General features: G+C 35.7%; 1 protein-coding gene across 5 annotated transcripts in view; it reads left to right on the top strand.

Annotated features, from left to right (window-relative positions):
• The window catches only part of KIAA0825 (KIAA0825 ortholog), a 356,819-nt gene extending 337,611 nt beyond the window's left edge, over positions 1–19,208 (top strand). For all 5 annotated transcript variants that reach the window (XM_021085379.1, XM_021085381.1, XM_021085380.1 and 2 more), the window contains one exon: positions 16,994–19,208. In XM_021085379.1, coding sequence (XP_020941038.1) covers positions 16,994–17,159 — 166 coding nt within the window. In that variant the 3' untranslated portion in view covers positions 17,160–19,208. The remainder of the gene's footprint in view (positions 1–16,993) is intronic.

Raw genomic sequence — 20,390 nt, 5'->3', positions numbered from 1 at the left:
CACTCATTGAGAAAAAAAAGGAATATGTTCATTGAGAGTGTGATATGTGCTAGGTATCTTGGTACTCTGTATGAGGAGACAGACACAATTCTTATTCCTCCTGGAGTTTCCAGTAGTATGTGTAGACAAACAGAAAGGCAGTCAAGCATGGTAAGTGCTATGATCACAAAAGTACAGGTGCTGCCTGAAATACAGAGTTGGGAAAGTCACTCCAGATTAGGAACAATATAGCAAAGACTTGAGAGCAGGCCTTGCGTCTTTAGCCAGCAGTTTATAAAACTGCAGGCTATCTTGTTAGCTTGTAAGCAGGGTAAAATCTCAGACCCTTTGCTTTTCTTGATCAAGGTGTCTCTTCAACATAGACCTGCACGTTGTAAATCCTTGATGCAGGTATTTTATAAGACATTGTTTCCCAATCTTGACCCTGCATACTTTTCATAATTCTAATTAGGAATAATGTATAAACAGGAACTCAAGAGAAAAGATTTTTCATTTTCACTTTGTAGAGTTCCACCTTTTTGCTTATTCGATTGGGAAAAGTTTGAGAAAAACAAGACTACCTTGTGTTTAAAATTTTCTTTTTAAACCACAAATCCATGGGAGATTTATGTAGTGTAAATCCTTGCTGTCTAATAAATAATAAATATCACAAGTATATGTTGAAATCACACAAGAAAAATTTCTAGTATTGACACCAATCATTGTATAGGTAGCACAGATAAAGGTAGCCACTGGCTAACAAATACCACTTATGGGTTACTGCAGAGTAATAACTGTGTATTTATTTATATAAAAGGTGATCTCTAACTTCCCAGTGTTTCTTCAGGTATGAGTGCATAATTTCTAAAAAGATATCAGTTTTTATGTGTGTGTGTGCATATGCATAAAATGCACAGTCATATCTCAGAATACAGCTAGAGATATACTTCCTAAGGAAATATGATGATCCAGGAATTAAAGAAGATAAAGAATGTTCACTTGGAAGAAATGTGAGCAGATGAGATCCAGTAGGGAATGGGGTTTGTAAACTTGGGGTGGGGGGGAACCGAGGTGGGGAGGGTGAAAAATGCAAAGACAAGAAAGAAAAAAGGAGTTACAAGTAGAGCCCAAAATAGCATACAAAATATACGGGAGACACAGGAGACAGGTCTTCCTTGAATAGTCCAAAAATAAGATGGAAAGAGAAATAAAAGACCCAGTGTACTCTTAATAGAGGAGACTGGAAATACAGTACAGGATGAAGATAAATGAACCTCAAGGACCACTAACTATGTGAAAGGAGGAATTTGCCATGATGACGTGAGTACAATCCAGGTGACAGAGGTGACCTGGAGGCCCAAGAACTTGATGTTGCTAAACAGCAGAAGACAGGAAAGGAAGGTGAAAGAAAATACCAAGAGTTTGGCAAACCAAAACATCTATGATATGGGGAAAAACTTCTCTGCATTTGAATCATTGATACTAAACAGAGGCATTTTAGTGCTTTTAAGCCACAGGTGTCACTTTCTGTGGCAAAGGTCAAAGTCAGCTAAAACTTAACCCTGGGTGGTGGTAGAAAAGATAGGGCAATGATAAAAATCTCTTAGTTTTGGAGATGCGGCCAAAGTCTAAAACACTGTCATATTCAAAATAATTAAAATGTCAGGCATTCTTTTTACTTGTACACTACATCTTTGTTTATTATTCTGTTAGATAAAGCCTCTTGTCATTATATTCCAGGCAAAGCTGTTAACCAAGAAATCAGATCCACACCCTAGACCCAATTTTTGAATACCATTTCCTCTTTGATCTACTGCATCTCTGAATTTAATTATGGGGTCTAATTTGATGCCCTGCCATTGTATCTTTTGCTCTTCTTGTTCTTACTGTTGATTGTAAGAAAGCAGAGTTTTCTTTTCATTTACAAGCATGCTCATTTTTAGCTAGTTCATTGAAAGGTGTCACCTTCTACTTTATCTTGCTGCTTGGGTCCTTTTATTCTTTGTCTCCTGAACTGACACAATTACCATCCCCACGCTCTGCAAATACAGCTTGCAGAACCAGTTTCCTAGGAATATAATTTTTAAAAGTGCCAGACATCAGAATGACTCTAAAGCCATTTGATGAGTTCCCTGTTACATATCCTCATTTGCTTCCTTCCCAAAGAGATTTTTGATTTCTGCCTGGAACATGCTTATCAGCTTAAAGGTATGCAGCATCATTATGTTATGAAGATTTTTTTCTGCAGCAGCAAGTGCACTAACCTTGAATGAAACAGTTGCTAATCATGTTGCACTAAGCAAATAAAAGTCAGAACTGACCTAATCTTGCTTGCCTAATACCCGTTTCTGCAGATTTCAAGTGTAATGTTCTAATCACTGGCGCAAAACAGCCAATTAATTTGCTTTCCATACGTGTTTTTACTGGCCAAGATGCATAGGGGAGCAGTGCGTTCAGTCATAATCATGCTCTACAAAGATGGGAAATGTTCCCTTTGAGCTTCCAATCATTAGGCCAGCTGAAGTGAAGACAAGCCCATTGACAAGTGAGAATGGCAATAATTTATTTTCTATTGATGGGTTGTGACAAATCATGTCGGAGCAGTGGCTGCATACTGTGGGGCTCCGCTAAGGAAGACTGTGATGGGCAAAGATGAAACCCTTCACAGCTCATTTAGTCCAAATGTAGCCACCTGGGTGGTGAATCGGTTCAACATACCAGCCCAGGCATTCCGGCACAAAATTAGATCGCTAACAGGCAGGCCATATAGGGGTTCCTACAAGGCATTAATCAACAGGGTTGAGCTGTCAAAATGCAGAGTCTGAAATTAAGAAACACCAAAAGGATGAAAATATGGCAATGCTGTCAAAAAAAATCAAGAATGTGATTCATATTGGAGGATTCTAGCCCCCATTAAAAAGGCTTAGAAGAAAAATGAATTATAAAGAGAGGCATTACCCTTGCGGAAAAATTTCCTAAGATTTTTACACGTGTTAATTACTAAAAGCAGCATGGAGATTTATGTAAGCATGAACACACTCCTTTTCAACCTAATACTGACAGGTTAGGTTACATACAAGTCCTCTGTACCACCCCACAGCATAGTTCATCTCTTATTTAAATTTCTTTTCTACACAAACCTACTAATGTGCAGAAATTTTGATGTTTCACGCTGTTTCTGAATACAGACACTGCAAATGTGGCAGAATTCTTGGGCTTGGGCTTGTTCAGCTTATTTTCTGAATACTCTTTTTGGTAAAAGAGAAATTTTTTGCAAGTGGAAGTATGGACTTTCTGTGTGTTGGTATTTAAGAAAGATTAAATTTTATCAATATTCCTTTTAGAATTCTTTATTTATTTATTTTTTTTGTATTTTTGGGGCTTCCCCCGTGGCATATGGAGATTCCCAGGCTAGGGGTCCAATCAGAGCTATAGCTGCCAGCCTACACCATAGTCACAGCAACACAGGATCTGAGCTGCGTCTGCAACCTACACCACAGCTCATGGCAACACCGTATCCTTAACCCACTGAGCAAGGCCAGGGATGGAACCTGCGTCCTCATGGATGCTAGTCGGGTTCGTTAACCACTGAGCCACAACAGGAACCCTAGAATTCATTTCTTTTATATTAGAGAAAGTATTTAGTGCCATAAGCTGAGCCAAACAAAGTTTCTGAAATTAACCCAACTCACACACAAGAGTTCTAATACCTGAAAATATATTCTATGTCCTGAACAATTGCTTTCCAAGCCCCATATAGGTGATTCTTGAAGTGTGGTCTAGGGTGCTCTTTGAAAATGCACATGCACAGATAGACCTCAGCCTCCTGCAGACAAAGCTCTGGGACCCTGGGAAGTGGAATTTTAACAGGAATTCCCCAAGGTGATTCTGAATGCCTAGTGAAACTGGAAAACCACTTTTTCTTAGGTGAATAAGTTCTGATCCACATTTAAGTGAAATGCTTGCTTCTTTCCACCACTGCTTAACACATCTCATCCTTGGGCATGCTATGTTCCATCTGAACATTTCCATGCCTTTGATTAGGCTATGGCCTTCACAGGCCCCAGCCCCATCTTTCTCACCCTCTGATATCCAACTCAAGTATTCCCTCCTATAAGGAGGTTTGGCCTCTCTGTTATCCTAGTCCTTTTGTTTGTATTTTTCATAGCATCACTACCTTCTGCCTTCTATTGCAGTTACCTGTACACATGCTTTATCTCCCAGTTACTAGCTTGTTCACTCCATGAGGTCAGGTCCTGTAGGTCTGTTTATACCTGATACCACCTAACTCATTGCCTTGTGCTATATGTACAGTAAATGACTATAGAATTGAACTACTGAATATTAGATACTAGTTAATTCAAACCCAAGCTTAATACTTTTAAGTCATTCACTGAGATAAGTGTTCCCTCTTACCATGTGCTCAGATTCTTATTAGAATCTCAGAGTAGGTCTCCCTGTAAGCAAAAATATATGAGGCCTGCTATTTTACTTGTTTCTTTGTCTTACTTATCTGCTGTTTGTATAATGTTATTCTGACTTAGATTTTTTTAAATAAACTTTAACAATATTTTCCATGCAAAAAATATTTGTTAATATTTTAAGTCCTCAGCTGAAACATATATAAAGTATATTAGTTATGCTGGAAAATAAATTACATTACAGTATGCTACTACAGACCATTTGTTTTGTAAATATTTCAGATATTCATTCTAGGGATACATATAAACTGAAAGTAAGAGGGCAGAAGATATTCCATGCAAACAGAAATCAAAACAAAGCTGGAGTAACAATACTCATACTATACAAAAGAAACTTGAAAATAAAGAGGGATATAAGAGACAAAGACAGACAATACATAATGATCAAAGGATCAATCCAAGAAGATATAACAGTAGTAAATATATATGCATCCAACATAGGAGCACCTTCAATATATAAGGCAACTGCTAACAGTCATTAAAGGAGAAATCAACAATAACACAATGATAGTGGAAGACTTCAACAACTCACTTACAGCAATGGACAGATCATCCACATAGAAAAGCAACAGGAAACACGAAATATTTATTAAGTCCATCTAGTCTAATGCATTTATAGATATTTATAGAATATTCCATTCCAAAAGCAGCAGAATACACATTCTTCTCAAACACATGGAAAATTCTCTGGGATAGATCCCATTCTGAGCCACAAATCAAGACTCATTTATTTAAGAAAACTGCAATTGTTTTCAAGCATCTTTTTTACTGGCCACACCCATGGCATATGGAAGTTCCCAGGCTAGGGGTCCAATTGGAGCTGCAGCTGCCAGGCTACACCACAGCCACAGCAACAGCAACTCCAGATCCAAGCCACGTCTGCATCCTACACCACAGCTCATAGCAACACCTTAACCCACTGCACAGGGCCAGGGATTGAACCTATATCCTCATGGATATTAGTCAGTTTCATTACTGCTGAGGCACAATGGGAACTCCCCAAGCATCTTTTATGATCACAAAATGATAAGACTAGAAATCAATGCCAAGGAAAAAAAAACTGCAAAAAACACAAACACATGGAGACTAAACAATATGCTATTAATAATCAATGGGTCACTGAAAAAATAAAAGAGGAACTCAAAAAATACCTAGAAACAAATGAAAATGAAAACAACCACGATCCAAACACCTGGGACATAGCAAAAGCAATTCTAAGAGGGAGTTTATAGTAGTACAAGACTGCCTCAGGAAACAAGAAAAAACTCAAATAAACAACCTAATATTACACCTAAAGCAACTAGAGAAAGAATAGACAAAACCCAAAGTTAGCAGAAGGGGAAAAAAATCATAAAGATCAGAGGAGAAATAAACAAAATAAAAATGAAGACAGCAATAGAAAAAAAATCACTGAAACTAAAAGCTGATTCTTTGAAAAGATAAACAAAATTGATAAGTTCTTAGCCAGAATCATCAAGAAAAAAAGGGAGAGAACTCAAATCAATAAAATTAAACATAATAAAGGAGATATTACAATTGTAACCACAGAAATACAAAGGTTCATAAGAGTCTACTTCAAGCAACCATATGCCAATAAAATGGACAAACTAGAAGAAATGGACAAATTCTTAGAAAGGTACAATCTCCCAAGACTGAACCAGGAAGAAATAGAAAAGATGAATGGACCAATCACAAGGACTGAAATTGAAACTGTAATTTAAAAATTTCCAACAAACAAAAGTCCAGGACTGGATGGCTTCACATGTGAATTCTATCAAATATTTAGAAAAGAGTTAACACCTATCCTTCTAAAACTATTCCAAAAAATTGCAGAAGGAATACTCCCAAACTCATTCCATGAGGCCATCATCACCCTGACACCAACACTAGACAAAGACACCACACAAAAAAAATTATAGACCAATACCACTGATGAACATAGACGGAAAAATCCTCAACAAAATACTAGTAAACCAAATCCAGCAATACATTAAAAGGATCATACACCATGATCAAGTAGGATTTTTCCCAGGGATGCAAGGATTTTTCAATACCTGCAAATCAATCAGTGTGATATACCACACTAACAAAAAACCAAGGGATCATCTTAACAGATGCAGAAAAAGCTTTTGACAAAATCCAACACCCATTTCTGATTAAAAAAAAAAAAACTTCCAGAAAGTATGCATATAGAGAACCTACCTTGACAAAATGAAGGGCATATGTGAAAAAACCTAAAGGTAACATCATTATCAATGGTAAAAGGTCAGAGAATCCTAAGATCAGAACAAGTCATGGATATCCACTCTTGCCACTTTCATTCAACAGTATTTTTTGTTAGGGCATAGGTGATTTACAGTGTTGAGTCAATTTCTGCTGTACAGCATAGTGACCTAGTCATTCATACATACATACATACATACACATATATATACATACATATATACACATTCTTTGTCTCATGTTATCTTCCATTACGGTCTAACCCAAGAATCTGGGTATAGTTCCCCATGCTATATGGTGGGACCTCATTGCTTATCCACTCCAAATGGAATAGTTTGCATCTACTAACCCAAACTCCTATCCATCCCACTTCTTCCCCTCCTCCTTGGGAACATAGTTTTGAATAAAGTTCTAGACATGGAAATCAGAAAAGAAAAAGAAAGGACTCAAATATGAAAGGAAGAAATAAAACAATCACTGTTGGCAGATGACATGACACTATATATAGAAAATCCTAAAGATCCTACCTAAAGACTGCTAGAGCTCATCAATGAATTTGGTAAATTTGCAGCATACAAAATTAATACACAGAAATCTATTGCATTTCTATGTACAAATAATGAAAGATCAGAAAGAGAAATTAGGGAAACAGTTCCATTTACCACTGCATTGAAAAGAATAAAATACCTTGAAATAAACCTACCTAAAGGAAAAAAAAAAATGTCTGTACTCTAACAATTACAAGACAGTGATGAATGAACTCAAAGATAACACAGGCATATGGAAAGATATATCATCCTCTTGGATTGGAAAATCAATATTGCCAAAATGACTATAATGCCCAAGGCAATCTACAGATTCAATGCAATCTCTATCAAATTACTAATGGTGGTTTTTGGTTTTTTTTTTTTTTTTTTTTTTTTTGGTCTTTTTAGGGCCACACCTGTGGCATATAGAGGTTCCCAGGCCAGGGGTTGAATTGGAACTATAGCTGCCACTTACATCACAGCTACAGCAGTGCTGTATCTGAGCCACGTCTGCAAACTACACCACAGCTCACAGCAATGTCGGATCTTTAACCTCCTGAGCAGGGCCAGGGATCGAACTCCTTTCCTCATAGATACTAGTTGGGTTCATTAACCACTGAGCTACGATGGGAACTCCACCAATGGCATTTTTCATAGAACTAGAACAACAACAAAAAAATTTTAACTGTATGGAAACATAAAAGACCCCAAATAGCCAAAGCAATCCTGAGAAAGAAAAATGGACCTGAAGGGATCAAGCTCCCTGACTTCAGACTATACTACAAAGTTACAGTCATTCAAAAAGTGTTGTACTGGCACAAAAACAGACATATAGATCAATGGACTAGGATAGAAAGCCCAGAAATAAACCCACAAACCTATGATCAACTAATTTATGACAAATTAGGCAAGAATATACAGAGGAGAAAAGAAAATATCTTCAATAAGTGGTTCTGGGAAAACTGGACAGCTACATGTAAAAGAATGAAATTAGAACACTCTGTAACACCATACACAAAAATAAACTCAAAGTGGATTAAAAACCTAAAAGACAAGATACTATAAAGCTCTTAAAAGGAAACAGGCAGAACACTCTATGACAGAAATTGGAGCAATATCTTTTCAGACCCACCTCCTAGAGTAATGAAAATAAGAACAAAGATAAACAAATGGGACCTAATTAAACTTAAAAGCTTTTGCACAGCAAAGGAAACCACAAACAAAATGAAAAGACAACCCACAGAATGAGAGAAAATATTTCCAAACCACGAATAAGACTGACAAGAGATTAATCTTCCAAATACACAAACAGCTCATCCAGGTCAATATAAAAACAACCACCCGATCAATAAATGGGCAGAAGATCTAAATACACATTTCTCCAAAGAAAACAGACAGACTGTCAAAAGGCACATGACTAGATGCTCAACATCACTAATTTATTACAGAAATGCAAATCTAAACTACAGTGAGGTATCACTTCATACCAGTCAGAATGGCCATCACCAAAAATTCTACAAACAATAAATGCTGTAGAGAGAGTACAGAAAAGGGAACACTTCTACACTGTTGGTGGGACTGTAAATTGGTACAGCCAGTATGGAGAACAGTATGGAGGTTCCTTAAAAAACTAAAATAGAGCTACCATATGATCCTATAATTGCACTCCTGGGCATGTATCCAGAGATAACCAGAATTCAAAAACATATACACCCCAGTGTTCATTGCCACACTATTTACAATAGCCAAGACATGGAAGCAACCTAAATATCCATGAACAGATGAATGGATATAGATGTGGCAATATTACCCTAAAGAAAGAATGAAATCACGCAACATGGATGGACCTACAGATTATCATACTAAATGAACTAAGCCAGATAGAGAAAGACAAGTATCATATGATAGCCCTTATATGTGGAATCTTAAAAAAAAAAAAAAAAAAAGGATAGAAATGAACTTATTTCCAACAGAGAGAGAGACTCACAGACATAAAAAGCAAATTTATGGTTACCAAAGGGGAAAGAAAGACTGGGGGAGGGATGAATTAGGAGGATGGGTTTAACATATAACACAGCACATAAAATGGATAACTAATAAGGACCTACTGTATAGGGCAGGGAACTATACTCAATATTTGTAATCACCTATAATAATAATAACATTTAAAGGAAAATAGTCTGAAAAATTGTATCTATATCTATTTATCTATTTACCACTCTGTCTACATCTGAATCACTGTGCCATATACCTGAAACTAACATGATATTGTAAATCAACTATACTTCAATATTTTAAAATAATAATGCAATTAAAAATAAAATACACATACAAGAAAAACACTAGTGTGGCACCAAAATCATGAATTATTGAATGTCTTGTTTTCTTTATATCACTATCTCATTCTTCAAATGAATGCTGAGATGATTACTAAATGAATGAACTTATAGGAAGTTGTTGTCTTTTGGTATGATCATTGAATTTAAGACCTTAAGAATCAACTAGTAATAAAGAAACTAAGGATGAGGAGACTAATTTTAAGGCTACTAGAGCACTCATTTTTATCATTCATACAAATAGCAATTTAGCAATATTTATTCAAGATACCATCTATTATCAAAATTGTGGTGAGATTATTTTTTGTGGTTAAAGATTATTATTTCTTCAATTTACCTATGAATAACATGGCCATTCCTAGGCTTCTAATACATAGCAATCAACAGATATTTTGTGAGTAAAGTGTACATACTATAGTGTACAGAGCACTATGTTGTTTGCTATTTGAAATATCTTCTTTGAAAAAAATTGGAGTAAAAGATTAGACCCCTAGCCTGGGAACCTCCATATGCCACAAGTGTGGCCCTAAAGAGCAAAAATAAATAAAATAAAACAAAATAAAATAAAAGTCTTCCTCAAGGAACTGCAAGTATAGAGGAAATGATACCACATGTATTTGAAAAATAAGATATACAATGTAATGATCAAATAACTGCTCAAGAAAGTAACTGAAGTAATAAACTAATATGTGATAATTTACCAAAATAATGCTGACACTAGGACTCAAAGGAGGATAATCGCATGAAGGTTAGGTGGTTGGGAAGGAATTCATGAAAGAGGTGGGATACGGTGTGGGTCTGACGAATAATTGGGTTTCAAGGAAATGAAAAAGCATTTCAAGTGAATGAAATGGAAAAATAAACATGCAAATGTGGGATAACATAAGTTAGAAGACAATAAGGAAAATTATTTTCTCCCTGAGGAGAGATGGTGGGAGCTAAATACAACTACTACTTAACTAAAACACTAAGGCTTTAAACTCTCTAGGCATGTCAGTCATTGAAGGTCTGGTGTAGCAGTGGTGTGAGGCTTGACCTCTGAGTATCTGGGGACTACTGCACTGTTCAGGCAAAGAAATCATGAGCACATATGATTTTGCACACATTTCCAATGTGTGGAGTTTTTTTTCTTTTTTCCCCATATCACCAAGTAATTCTCTGACACTAACTGGTTGTCCATAGTTCAACACAATTCTGAGACTACCTAGGGTAGTCTCAGAAACCATAGGTTAAGGGTTCATTCCAAGATTACCCTGTGCCTCTCAATTTCAGATGCCAGCAGCAGTTCCAGGTTGTCACCTATGCTTCTGACAAAACTGGCTACAGATTGAAGGTTCCATTGACCCCCACCCTGACATTGGATTCCATTAATTTGTTAGTACAGCTTTCAGAATGCAGAGAAATGTTTTACTTACTAGATTATTAGGTTATTTTATTTTTTTATTTTTATTTTTTTAAACTTCTTATGGATTTTATTTCAGTTAATTCTTTTTTTATTTATTATTATTATTTTTTATTTTCCTACTGTACAGCAAGGGGATCAAGTTATCCTTACATGTATATATTACAATTACATTTTTTTCCCACCCTTTGTTCTGTTGCAACATGAGTATCTAGACAAAGTTCTCAATGCTATTCAGCAGGATCTCCTTGTAAATCTATTCTAAGTTGTGTCTGATGATGTTTTAAGATACTGAATTACTGTTTGCAAGACAGATGAATTACAGATGTGGAGTCAACAGTTGAATATGTGGGACTAGATGTGGGGCCTTCCAAGAGAGAACAGAATTTGGTCTAGGCCTGAATCCTGAAGGAAGCCTACATTTATAGGACAAAAGGAAGAAGAGAACAAAGATACCTTTTCCCCTCTGATTTGAACCTCCATTTGAAGCCAGTCTATACTATATTGTGCAGAGGAGGACAGAAAGGTTTGTTTAAGGAGAATAAAATTCAGTATGACTTCACTTTTCATTCCTCAGCTACCAACTGGTAGGACAATTTGAAATCATTAATTTAGCCAGATGGTTTAACAGTACAATTAACTAATAAATAATTATATAGCACTTTGTAAATATAAAGTAATATATAAATGTTTAATGATAACATTAAATCAGGAGGCTTGTAAAGTTATATTTTTATATTTCAAGGGTTTTATTGGTGTTTCAGGAGAAATGCCGGTAATATGATCAAATGCCATCATCATAGGCTATATTTAAAAAATACAGCAAAGGGGTTACAGAAAAACAAACATAGCCTGGGCTGTACTGGCCTGAACAGAGTGAACTGGTATGAAATGTCTCCCTCATGAAAGACAAGAGGCAATGACAGCATGATCACAGAAATGCATAACTGCACACTGAATAAAACCATGTCCTATGTAGCAACTTAATTTTACCCATATGTTTATAAGAAAGAAAATTTATGAGATACAATGATGTGAAAGACATGAGGCATGAGATATAACATCAAGGTAGGAGCTCTAGGGAACCCACTTATATAAGTAGAGTCTCATAAAATAATTTTATGAATTCATAGCTCACATACTATTGACAATAATGCATTAAGATGTATACTCCTAGCACCCCCTGTTTTGCAAATAAGAAAACTAAGGCACTGAGAGGTTAAAAAACTTGCCCAATATCACACAGCCAGTAAAAGGCAGTGTCAGAATTCAAACCTAGAAAAATGGCTCCAGTGTCTGCTGAGAGGAATCTGGGCAAGGTTTTATTTCCCTGATAAAATGAGTCAGGTGCAGCATAGCTCTTTCTCTTCTTTCCTGCCTCAAAACAAGGATATGATGCTGAAGCTACAATAACCATCTTGGAAACATGAGGTAAAGGATAAGAAAACACAGAGATATTAGCCATGCTGTTGTCTAGCTACTTAATTCATGCTAGCAGTTATTCACCTCTAGATTTCTTATTATGTGAGAAAAATAAACCCCTATTTGTTTAAACCACCACAGTCAGGATTTCTGCAGTTGGTAACTTTAACCAATATGCCAAAATAATCCTGAGACTAAAAACGACAGTTTTCCCTTATTGAGTGTTTGCTATGAACTGTGCATTATTTTGTGTGTTTTATATGTACCTAGTCATTTCATTCTCAAGGCAACTCCGTGAAGCAGGCACCATTATTCCCATTTTATTGATAAGGACACTGAAGTGCACAACATTTGCTTTGCCCAAGGCCACACAGCTTGTAAGGGATTTAAATCCAGCACATGGCTTCAAAATCTCTGCTCTTCAGCAAATAATATTCTAAGCAGTGAAATATTAAAACCATTTAAGTTAAAATCACAAATTAAGTGCAGGTGCTTCAACATTATTTTGGAGATTCTAGAGCATATATTTCTCGCCAAGGATGCTACTGACTTTTCAGGAAGACAACTCTTTACTATTTAAGTTTGTTGTATATTAAAGATGTTTACCATCTCTGTTCCCCAGATTCTAGAAACACTCCCTAGACAGTGTCAACCAAAAATGCTTTCCACATCCCCCACCGGAAGGCAGTATCAACCCAGTTAGAACTACCATTCTAGAACAGTGTACAGCAACTTTTTCTATAAAAGTCCAAATAAAAGATAACTTAGGCTTGGTAGGACAGATGGTCTCAGTCAGTCTCATTCACAATAACTAAACTCTGATATTACAGAGTGAAATCAGCCATAGGTGATACATACACAAATGAGCATGGCTGTGCTTCTACCAGCCTATCTTGACCACATTTTACAGATGAGAAACCTGAGGTACAGAAGAGGTTAAAAAACTTGCCTGAGGTGATTCCATGTGAAGGGTCTGGATTCAAGCCAAAGGCAGAGTGATTCCAGAGCCCATGCTCTTCATCAGGATACTTCTGAGTTCACAGATTTTAGATGTTTTTCTCCTAGAAGAAGGCATAGAAAATGTCTCAGAGAATTTACACTCCACATTCTGGTCCTCATCTTTCCCCTTGTTATTTGCTCTTCCTGCATTAAGTCCCCTTCTCCTCCAGGACTTGCTTCTGTGAGGGTCAGGACCCATGCTAGCAAGGACACAGGCTCTACCAAACAGTTATCCATAGAGGCCCCCAAATAAAAAATTCTACCAACTGACCACTAGAACAGTTACTCACTGATCTGTGACTGTTTTTTGTACCCCTCATGGTCTTATTTTAGAGATCCCACATCTACTACGGTTCAACAGGTGAGCAGAAACAGAAAGGTCTTAGACCATGGTCCAATACATGTAAAGCCCTTTAGTAAGAGCTGACATGCACATATCATGCAGAAGAGCAGGCCTAGATCTGAATGTGTAAAACCAGGAAAACCCACCAAGGCTGAGAAACCCTTAAGTCAATCCAAGTAGTACTGTGAACAAGGTTGTAACCGCTGGTTTTCTGAGAGTATCTCAGCCCAGGTTATAGGTTCCTTGTTGTGTTTGGATGAAAAGGGACCCCTAGTCAAGGATAGGCCAAGCTCCCACATCTACCCACCAAGAAGCCATATAGATGAGGTACATTCCAGAAGATAGTTAAGATTATGATACAGATCAGTGAGGTCTCATGGGATTTTGCTGCTCATTGGTGCCCAAGACACAAGATATCTACTGCCACCAGCTGATATGGGGGTCAGGTTGCAGTTCTTTTTCATAGTAGGCAGGTGGGGAATTTATCAACAGTGAAAGAGAGCAGGCTACCAAAGACGGGAAAAACGGAAACATAATCAATTCATAATACTTTTTAGGGAAAACTAGAATACACTGGACATTTTCTGGTTTCTGTAAGGACACACCTTCATTACAGATTTTAAATATTATAATAGAGGAAACTAGGGAACAAATTTCCCAGTTAATTGTGTCTAACAAATTGATAATTTTTTCTTCCAATATTTTTGATAGAACCAACTTGTTTTTACAATGTGTTAACAAAGCTTAAAACTATAACAGAATCATAAACTTAAGAACTTATAAACGTGAAATATAACAATGCTTGTGAAAATTAAACATACATTTCAAATCCCTAATGTTTTTATTCAATATAAGTAAAATTATTAGAGAAAATGTAGTTATAATTTTACTATTTTTTTTGTAATTTCTTATCTGCTCAAGAAATGATTTCCTTTTAATAAGCACAAAGCAAATACAAGAAGGCTGTGGTAGATAAATAACTTTGCCTAAGATCATTAATTACTAACGGCTCATTATGTTGTGAAGTACCTATAATTGTCATGAAGATTCAAAAAACTCCTTATCTTAGATTCTATTACATATACAATTCATTTAAATTACATTAATTATACAGATTTTTTAATGAAGGAGAGAGATTGTGCTTTCAGTTTTCACAAGTAGAGACAATGATCAAAATATTTATGTGCATATTACATACTTTGCTCTGTTGATATTCATAATTCATTTACTCAGTACAATATTAGCACTTTACATGGGAAAAAAGGCAAATCTAATTTTTCATATTTGGAATTCTTTTTGAGTATATATATATGAATTTTAGAAAGTCCTTCTTTTTAAAAAAATATTTAACCCAATTCTGGTAACATTTTTCAGGAAACAAAGTGTTCATACTATTTTTAACAGTGATTAATGATACCTGTAAAATAGTTTTAAAAACATGGTTAATATTGCATTTATAAGCTAACCCCAGAGCCTGAAGTCTCTGATTTCAATCCAGAGATAGTTGGCCAAGGGACATTAACATTCTGTGCCTGTTTACTCCTCTGTAGAATGGGAATAATAATTTTGTAGTAAGAATTGAAAGATTATTGTGTCAAGTGTTAAAAACAACACCTAGCCCATAGTTAGTGCTGTATAAGTAATTTCTGTAATTAATATTTTCCTGCTTCAAAGTTCAACTCAACATGCAAATTCATGGTGCACAAGTTCACCTATATAAAATGGGTAATGATGTTTTTTATCTTTAAAATTCCAGGAAAGGAGTATAAGATAACCTTGTGGGCTAAATTTTAAATCTCAAAAAGGGGGCATTGCCCCTTGTGACATGACTTTGAATGGTGTGATGATAAAAAAATCTCTGAATCTTTCAACTTGCTATTAAAAGCTATATGACCAGTGACCTTACTCTGACCATATGGGAATATATGAAGAAACTAAGATGGCCAGAAATAGTAGTTCTTGGATCCAGCCAAGGGACTGGGAGATGAGGAGAGTCCCAGGCAGGGGATGAAGAAGCAATGTAAATTACACCCAGGTTGAGTCTATGATCACCCCCTTTCTCTCCACTCTTCCTTCCTTCTCTCACACATGTCACCTCCTGGGCCTGGCCAGGGCATACTGAACACAACACTCTAACAAGGAAACTTGTGTGCAAACAGGGATCATATTAGCAGGTTTCTTTGGAAAATCCAATGCCCTTGCTTTCTTTTCACCACCCAAACAAAATCAGAAAGTCTCACCCCAAATTCATATCCTTCCCTCATGTATGACTGGTTGTTTATTATCCATGAATTCTGACTGTAATAAAAAGGGGACTTCTAGAAAACATTCAGTAAACAGCTGCTTGTCTTTTGTTAGAAATCCTATCTTCTTGAAGCCCTTCTAGCAGAGGGTCTTTTAGGATGTATCAACATCGGTTTTAAAATCCTTTTGTGAGAGCTCATCATAGTTGATGGCTTAGGGACTGGTAGACACAAGAGTGAGGAAAAGAGAAAGGAAGTAGACTCAGGAGACTCCTTGTCAGATGCTGGGTTAAATATGCTGGCGCCAGTCCTGGAGTGATGGCATATATGAAAAAGGAAGGAAGGATTAACCATACTTGGGTTATTGTGATATTTACTTTGAAAGATTATATACACACATAGTTCCATATTCTAACATTTTGTTCTGTGTCTCCCAATCATCCAGAATTAGAAAGTTTTTAGTCTTTTTTTAAGCACATATTCTATGGAATCTTGCTAACAATTTGCTGCTTTTCTTGGGCGATTTAACTTGATTACTTCACATTTGATCTTATTTCTATGAATAGTCAGACCTGCCTTTAAAGTATATCCAATTAGGTTTGGTATTCTTCCTGAAGCTAAAGTCTTCCTGGAGAACTTCTCTACAACTTAAAGCTTTTGATACGCTGATTCGTGAAGGAGAAATACTATGAAAACTATTTGTTTATTAATTGCTAATTCTATGTATTATTTATATGCATGAATATCCTGGGAAGCCATACATTTTTAAAATCTAGAATATAGAAAATTCACCTAAATCAACACTTAGAAACTTTACCCTGGAGTGCAACTGGTTTGATTCTACTTTCACTCCCATTCTCCTGGCTCACTGCAGAAGCAGTGCCTATGAACTGTACTGCCCAAGCGGCAATGAGTAAAAGATTGAAGAACAAGAAACACTCAATAAACCAGTGACTGCACATATTTATGCTGCAAATAACTGAGTGTTGACTGTAGTTTGGAAGTTAGAAAAATGCTAAAATGTGATTTTTCTTTTAGGTGGGAAATGAGGAAGGATGAAAGACTAGAAGAAGAAGAAAAAACAATGCTGGAACATTTAAAACAAATGTGCACCATCCAGAACTCTTCTGCATCAGATAACACAGAGGAGGAGTTATCTGCAGAAAACAGCAACAGCTTTATTTTAGGAAATAATCACATGTAATGGAGTCAGACTTTTATGCTAGTCAGAGTGAACCTCAGATGTGCTATGAAACATGAAACCAATGACTTAGTAATCTCTGAACTGAAAAGTACAGCACATAAAGAATAAGTGCTATGTATTTTTATTTTAAAAATAATTTCAAATGTTCTTTTCTATCTTTTTCTTAATATGATATAACTGCTGCCATCTCGTGTTCCCTTTGAATTATTTTCTTTCAGTCTTTATGTATCTATGACAACAGGCAAAATGTTTGGAAATCTTTTCCCTAAGGATTTTTAAATATTAACATTTGGATGCTAAGTTGGAGCCACAAAGCCCCTGAGGGTCATCTGAAAATTTCAAATTAATTTTGTAGCCATAGGCCAAATCCAGGTCTTAACTGCCTTTAATACCCACCTCTGTATTAGTTTGCTTCACCATAGCTGCTTCCTCATCTAGTTTATTTTACTCAGAGCCACAAAAAGCACTCTCTTGAAGTATAACTTTAGTAAGATCTATGCCTGTAGTGGTTTTTCAAACATCAGATTCAAACTTTCAATCATATGCTTTCAGAACTTTTACCCAATAATGCCATGTTTGGGCAACTGCCTATTATCCTTTTGGCTCAAGCCATACACTTGCTCTTTTTCCCAAACAGAAACCATCTTTCTCCCAAAATCAAGTTCAAAACTTACTCTAGCAATCTCATTATCCATATTTCCTTAGTATCTATAACTTCTCTTATTTCCATTACATTGATATATATATACACACAAACAAAGGAAACGCAATGTGTTCTAGGGCTTTCTATGTCAAGTGAAGTTGTATTTACTATATCCTTCCTAACAGTACTTGCCATTAGATTATAAAGAACTGGAAGGCCTTAAAATATAATTTGAAGTCTCCGTTTATAACAATAGTCTCCCCAAACACCTACTAGAGAGTTACTTACCTAGTGGGCAGTTAACAGACACAGCCATTTAAATGGCTGTCATTGTAAGAAGACAGCAAAGACAATTAGATCTTTGATCAATCTACAGGATATCTGGGAGAAACCTTCTATCATGACCATATGATATTGAATATTATAGTTTCTGATGTTCTCTGGTTATTCATGTTCCCACATTCTGTTATTTTTATAAAGTATGTATAGGCTATATGATTTCCAAAGGAAAGTACTTAGGTATTTTTCAGAGTAAATCTTGGAGTGCAGAGGCCACCTTAGAAAATATCTTGCATTATTTCTTCACATAAAAACATAAATGGCTATGTAGCTGGCTGCCTGCCAAATAACACATTTTATTTTTAAAGAATGTACTTTAGTTGGCAAGTATAATCATAAGCCAAATGATTTAAGACACGGTTGAAATAATTTCCAAAAATTATGCAGATCATCTGAAAAAAGGTAATAAATTGAGAATTAGATTTCCATATAATATTACTTATAATCAATTACTATAATAACCAACATAAGGCAACATTTGACTTTATTCCTTCATTTAGTGATGGTCTATGTACTAAATCTGCATAACTATATTTTATTAGAATACACGCTAAAATAGAAAATTAAAAAATTGGCCCCAAAACTAAATGAAATAATCTTATAAAATTATAGGATTTCCCTTTGGGGTTTTTTTGTTTTCTAATATTTCTGAAGAATATCTGTTAATACTATTTTTTAATTGCATCTATATATTTTGGTATTAATCCTGGAAAGTGATTTAGTTCTTCTAAAATTATTTTTTTTCTGTGGCTACCTTCTGAAAGGAAAAAAGCATAGTAAGGGGGGAATGAGATGAGTTGAAAAGAGAGAGAAATAGAAAAGAGAGAAGAGCTTGTACTTGATTTCTCTTCTATACTTGCTCTATGAAGCCATCAGCAGTGCAATGAAATTTATAATGGGGAATGCTATATGACAAGTCATTGATTTATCACATCATTTTGACACTATACTCAATATGTTTCTTAAAGTATCCTTTCTGACATTTATTTTTGTAAAAGTTAACAACAGGAATGAAGACATATAATTCTGGATATGCTTATTAAAAATATCTTCTGTGTTTTACTTAACTGTATTTTTATGTAATTACTGGCCTATTTTAAAACACTACATATATATAGTATATGGTACATATATATTTTTTGCCCATGCTTACAACATGTGGAAGTTCCTAGGGCAGGGATAGAACCTGCACCACAGCAGCAACCCAAGCCACTGTACTGACAAAGTGGGATCCTTAACCCACTGCACTACAAGACAACTCCTAGTTTTTATTTTTATCTTTTGGCCTCCCTTTAGCATATGGAGTTCCCAGGCCAGGGATCAGATTTGAGCCCTAGCAGCGACCTAAACCATAGCTGTGATAACACTAGATCCTTAACCCACTGTGCCCAGCTGGGGATCCAACCTGTGTCCCAGCAGTCCCAAGATGCCATCAATCCCGTCGCACCACAGCAGGAACTCTGAGAACTCCTAATTTTTAATAAAATACAGTTTACCCTTGAATACAACAGTTTTGAACTGTGTGGATTCTCTTAAATGGAGATTTTTTTAATTCAAAATGTACTACATAACTACTTAACATGCAGCTGGTTGAATCTGCTGCTACAGAACCATGGATATAAAAGGCTGATTGTAAATTCATACATGGCTAAGGGAGGTGCTTCTAAGCCTTGTGTTGTTCAAGGGTCAACTATATAGATGATAACATGTACTTCAAATATTTAACATTTTTGTCATCTCTATTAAAAAAATGTTATATAACTATCGACCCAAGAAATGGTAAAAATAAATCCTGTTTTGTCTACCAATATGTGCTTACTCTAAATATCCTATTATCCCAGTTCAGATTCCTAAGCCAAAGAGTGCTTTAGATAGTTTAAAATAGGGATCTACTATTTTTATAAAAACATTTGATTTTTTATGATTTTTATTATATTTGAAACATTTCATAATAAAAAAAATTTTTAAGCTGTATTTAGCCTTAAAAATGAAGGAAAACCCATCAACATAAATTAACTTTGATGACTCTATGCCAGGTGAAGTAAGACAAATACTGTATGATTCAACTAATATGAGGTATCTAGGGTAGTCAAATTCTTAGAAAACAAAGTAGAATGATTGGTTATTTGCAACTGGGGGAGGGGGAACGGAGGACTTGTTTAATGGGTATAGAGTTTCAGTTTTACAAGATGGAAAAAGTTCTGGAGGTGTATTCCACAACAATGTAAATATACTTAACACTATTGAGC

This window comes from Sus scrofa, chromosome 2 (assembly GCF_000003025.6).
Source record: "Sus scrofa isolate TJ Tabasco breed Duroc chromosome 2, Sscrofa11.1, whole genome shotgun sequence".
In the NCBI taxonomy this organism is placed as follows: Eukaryota; Metazoa; Chordata; class Mammalia; order Artiodactyla; family Suidae; genus Sus; species Sus scrofa.
Note: the sequence above shows the minus strand (reverse complement) of the source record. Positions and strands in the feature narration are given on the sequence as shown.